The sequence below is a fragment of the Homarus americanus genome, unplaced genomic scaffold, assembly GCF_018991925.1.
Source record: "Homarus americanus isolate GMGI-L3 unplaced genomic scaffold, GMGI_Hamer_2.0 scaffold52716, whole genome shotgun sequence".
Taxonomy (NCBI): domain Eukaryota; kingdom Metazoa; phylum Arthropoda; class Malacostraca; order Decapoda; family Nephropidae; genus Homarus; species Homarus americanus.
Genome location: NW_024729023.1, coordinates 4,842 through 10,690, shown reverse-complemented (window position 1 = coordinate 10,690; position 5,849 = coordinate 4,842). Strand labels below are relative to the sequence as shown.

The window sequence follows — 5,849 nt, the reverse complement described above, 5'->3', positions numbered from 1 at the left end:
CGGCACCACACGTCCTCTGGCGGCACCACACAGCCTCTGGCGGCACCACACAGCCTCTAGCGGCACCACACAGCTTCTGGCGGCACTACACAGCTTCTGCAGCACCACACACTCTCTAGCGGCACCACACGTCCTCTGGCGGCACCACACAGCCTCTCGGCACCCCACACAACCTCTAGCAGCACCCACACAGCTTCTAGCAGCACCACACACACTCTAACGGCACCACACACCCTCTAACAGCACCACCGTCCTCTAGCGGCACCACACATCTTCTAGCAGCACTACAAAGCTTCTAACGGCACCACACACCCCTCTAACGGCACCACACGTCCTCTAGCGGCACCACACGCTTCTAGCAGTGCTACACAGCTTCATCAGCACCACACAGCCTCTATCGGCACCACACAGCCTCTAGCGGTACCACGCACCTCTAGCGGCACCACACAGCTTCTAACGCACCACACAGCCTCCAGCGGCACCACGCAGCCTCTTGCGACACCACACAGCCTCTGGCGGCACCACAGCCCCGGCGGAACCACACGCTTCTAACGGTACCACACAGCCTCCGCGGCACCACAGAACTCCAGCGGCACCACCGCGGCCTATGGCACCACAGCCTCTATCGGCACCCACAGCTTCTAGCAGTACTACACAGCTTATGGGAGCACCACAGCCTTACCAGCACCAAACATCCTCTAGCAGCACTACACATTCTCCAAGCAGCACCACACAGCCTCTGGCGGCACCACACAGCTTCTAACAGTACTACACAGCTTCTATCAGCAGCACCACAGCCTCTATCGGCACCACAGCCTCTAGCGGTACCACGCACCCTCTGGCGGCACCACACTGCTTCTAACGGTACCACACAGCCTCTAGCGGCACCACGCACCCTCTTGCGACACACAGCCTCTAGCGGCACCACAGCCTCCAGCGGCACCACAGCTTCTAACGGTACCAGCCTCTGGCGGCTCCACAGAACCTCCAGCGGCACCACACAGCCTCTGGCGGCACCACACAGCCTCCATCGGCACCACACAGCTTCTAGCAGTGCTACACAACGCCAAGGCACCACACAGCCTTACCAGCACCAAACATCCTCTAGCGGCACTACGTTCTCAGCAGCACCACACAGCCTCTAGCGGCACCACCACAGCTTCTGGCAGTACTACACGCTTTACCTCCAGCGGCACCTGGCCTCTATCGGCACCACACAGCCTCTGCGGTACCACGCACCCTCTGGCGGCACCACACAGCTTCTAACGGTGCCACACACGCCTCTGGCGGCACCACGCACCCTCTTGCGACACCACCCAGCCTCTATAGCGGCACCACACACAGCCTCTATCGGCACCACACAGCTTCTGGCAGCATCACACAGCTTCGCTTGGCACTACGGCTCTCTAACAGCACCACACGGCCCCAGCAGCACTACACTGAGCGTAGCGGCACCACACTGACTCTGGCAGCATCATACAGCTTCTAGCAGCACCATAGAACCTCTAGCAGCACCAGACTTCCTGGCAGCACCACACAGCTTCTGCGGCACTACACGGCTCCTAAGGCACCACACAGCCTTTAGCAGCACTACACTGACTGTAGCAGCACCACACTGACTCTAGCAGCATCATACAGCTTCTAGCGGCACCACAGAACCTCTAGCAGCACCACAGCTTCTGCAGCACTACACGGCTCCCTAATAGCACCACAGCAACAGCAGCACTACACTTACTGCAGCAGCACCACACACGACTCGGCAGCATCATACAGCTTCTAGCAGCACCATAAAGCCTCTAGCAGCACCACACAGCTTCTAGCGGCACCACACAGCTTCTAGCAGCACTACATCCCCTAATAGCACCACACAGCCACACAGCAGCACTACGCCCCGCACCAGCAGCACCACGCACGACTCTGCAGCATCCTTAATGGCCTCTAGCAGCACCACACAGCCTCTATCGGCACCACACGTCCTCTGGCAGCATCACAGCTTCTGGCAGCACTACACGGCTCTGACAGCACCCACACAGCCTTTAGCAGCACTACACTGACTGTGGCGGCACCACACTGACTCTAGCAGCATCATGGCCTCTAGCGGCACCACGAACCTCAGGCACCACGGCTTCCGCATCACACAGCTTCTGCCAGCACACGGCTCTTAACAGCACCACACAAGGCAGCAGCACTACACTTACTGTAGCAGCACCACACTGACTCTAGCAGCATCATACAGCTTCTAGCAGCACCATAGAGCCTCTAGCAGCACCACACAGCTTCTGCATCACCCACGTCCTCTGGCGGCACCACACAGCTATGGCGGTACCACACAGCCTCTGCGGCACTACACAACCTCTGGCGGCACTACACATCCTCTAGCAGCACCACACACCCTCTAGCACCACCACACACCCTCTAGCACCACCCACACCCTCTGGCAGCACACAGCCTCTGGGGCACCACACAGCCTCTGGCGGCACCACACACACCTCTGGCGGCACCACAGCCTCTGGCGGCACCACACAGCCTCTAGCGGTACCCGCACAGTCTCTAGCGGTACCGCACCCAGTCTAGCGGTACCGCACGGTCTGCAGCACCACACATCTTCTGGAGCACCACACAGCTTCCTGGGAGCACCACCCAACTTCTAGGAGCACCACACAGCCTCTAGCAGCACAAAACGGCCTCTGGCAACACAGAAACGGCCTCTAGCAGTACGACACGTCCTCTAGCAGTGCCACACGGCTTCCAGCAGCAACACACAGCTTCTAGCAGCAACACACAGCTTCTAGCAGCAACACACAGCTCGAGCTGTCCACACAGCTTCAGCAGCAACACACAGCTCGAGCTGCACCACACAGCTTCGCAGCACCACACAGCTTCTAGGAGCAACACAGCTTCGAGCAGTACGACACAGCTTCTGCGGCACACACAGCGTCTATCGGCACCACACGGCCTCTGGCGGCACCACCCAGCCTCTACCAGCACCACACAGCCTCTACCAGCACCACACAGCCTCTGGCGGCACCACACAGCTTCTGGAGTGCTACACAGCTTCTGGCGGCACCACACAGCTTCTAGCGGCACACACAGCTTCTAGCAGTGCTACACAGCTTCTAGCAGCACCACACAGCCTCTATCGGCACCACACAGCCTCTAGCGGCACCACACAGCTTCACAGCATTACACAGATTCTAGCAGCACCACACAGCCTCTATCGGCACCACACAGCCTCTAACGGCACCACCGTCCTCTAGCGGCACCACGTCCTCTAGCGGCACCACACAGCCTCTGGCGGCACCACACAGCCTCTAGCAGCACCACTCTCTAACGGCACCACACGTCCTCTAGCGGCACCACCACAGCTTCTGCGGCATTACACAGATTCTGCGGCACCACACAGCCTCTATCGGCACCACACAGCCTCTGGCGGCACCACACAACCTCTAGCGGCACCACACAGCCTCTGCAGCCGCAGCCTCTCAGCACACGCAGCCTCTGCAGCACCACACAGCCTCTGGCAGCACCCACACAGCCTCTGCAGCACCACACAGCCTCTGGCAGCACCACAGCCTCTAGCAGCACCACCACAGCCTCTGGCACCACACCCCCTCCAGTACAGCCACTAGCAGCACCCACATCCTGGCAACACCACAGCCTCTGCAGCACCACACAGCCTCTAGCGGCACCACACAGCCTCTGGCGGCACCACACACAGCCTCCTAGCGGCACCCACACAACCTCTGGCGGCACCACAGCCTCTGGCGGCACCAAACAACCTCTACAGCACCACCCGGCCTCTCGCAGCACCACACAGCCTCTAGCGGCACCACACAGCCTCTAGCGGCACCACACAGCCTCTAGCGGCACTACACATCCTCTAGCACCACCACACACCCTCTAGCACCACCACACAGCCTCTGGCGGCACCACACAGCTGGCACCACACAACCTCTAGCGGTACCGCACAGTCTCTAGCAGCAACACCAGCTTCTAGGATCACCACACAGCTTCTGGAGCACCACACAGCCTCCAGCAGCACAAAACGGCCTCTAGCAGCACAGAAACGGCCTCTAGCAGTACGACACGTCCTCTGGCACTGCACAGCTTCCAGCAGCAACACACAGCTTCTGCAGCAACACACAGCTTCTAGCAGCAACACACAGCTCCGAGCTGTACCACACAGCTTCTACAGCAACACGCTCCAGCTGTACCACACAGCTTCTGGCAGCACCACAGCTTCTAGGAGCAACACACATCGAGCAGTACCACACAGCTTCTAGGCGCACACAGCTTCTAGCAGCACCACAGCGTCTATCGGCACCCACAGCCTCTAGCGGCACCCCAGCCTCTACCAGCACCACACGGCCTCTGGCGGCCACAGCTTCTGGCAGTGCTGCACAGCTTCTAGCGGCACCACACAGCTTCTAGCAGCACCACAGCTTCTGGCAGTGCTACAGCTCGCAGCACACACAGCTTCTAGCAGCACCACACAACCTCTGGCACCACACAGCTTCACACGACTTCTGCAGCTTCTGCAGCGGCATCACACAGCTTCTAGCAGCACCACACAGCGGCAGCCTCTATGACCACACACAGCCTCAACAGCGGCACCACACAGCTTCTGGCAACATTACACAGATTCTGCAGCACCACACAGCCTCTATCGGCACCAGACCTCCTAACGGCACCACGTCCTCTAGCGGCACCACAGCCTTTAGCGGCACCACACAGCTTCAGCACTACACAGCCTCACCACACCTCTCTCTAACGGCACCACACGTCCTCTGCGGCACCACACAGCCTCTAGCGGCACCACACAGCCTCTAGCAGCACCACAGCTTCTGCCAGCACCACACACCTCTAACGGCACCACACACCCTCTAACGGCACCACACGTCCTCTAACGGCCACACATCTTCTAGCAGCACTCACACAGCTTCTAGGCACCACACCCTCTAACGGCACCACACAGCTTCTGGCAGTGCTACCTTCTATCAGCAGCACCACAGCCTGTATCGGCACCACACCGGCCTCTGGCGGTGCACCCTCTGGCGGCACCACACAGCTTCTAACGGTACCACACAGCCTCTCGCGACACCGCACCCTCTTGCGACACCACACCGCCTCTGGCGGCACCACAACCTCTGGCGGCACACCTTCTAACGGTACCACAGCCTCTAGCGGCACCCACAGAACCTCCAGCGTCACCACACAGCCTCTGGCAGCCCACAGCCTCCATCGGCACCACACAGCTTCTAGCAGTGCTACACAGCTTATAGGGCACCACACAGCCTTACAGCACCAAACATCCTCTAGCAGCACTACACACATTCTCAAGCAGCACCACACAGCCTCTAGCGGCACCACACAGCTTCTGGCAGTCCTACACAGCTTCTATCAGCGCACAGCCTCTATCGGCACCACACAGCCTCTGGCGGTACCACGCACCCTCTGGCGGCACCACACAGCTCTAACGGTGCCACACAGCCTCTAGCGGCACCCGCACCCTCTTGCGACACCCACCCACTCTGGCGGCACCACACAGCCTCTATCGGCACCACACAGCTTCATAGCAGCATCCGCACAGCTTCTGGCAGCACTACGACTCTTAACGGCACAACGCTGACGACCTTTAGCAGCACTACAACACTGACTGTAGCAGCACCACACTGACTCTGGCAGCATCATGCAGCTTCTGGCAGCATCATAGAAAGCCTGGCAGCACCACAGACTTCTGCCGGCATCACGCTTCAACAGCATACGCGGCTCTTAACAGCACCACGGCCTGGCAGCACTACACCTGACTGTTAGCAGCACCACCACTGACTCTAGCAGCATCATACAGC

General features: G+C 59.8%; 1 protein-coding gene across 1 annotated transcript; it reads left to right on the top strand.

Moving 5' to 3' along the window:
• Nucleotides 1–469: 469 nt before the first annotated feature.
• On the top strand, nucleotides 470–5,497 carry LOC121866286 (protein roadkill-like; the record flags this gene model as incomplete). The annotated part of the gene is made up of 2 exons (XM_042365903.1): nucleotides 470–957; nucleotides 4,926–5,497. Coding segments are annotated over 2 exons (1,060 nt in total), but the record flags the coding sequence as incomplete, so codon positions are not given.
• Between the last annotated feature and the right edge of the window lie 352 nt (nucleotides 5,498–5,849).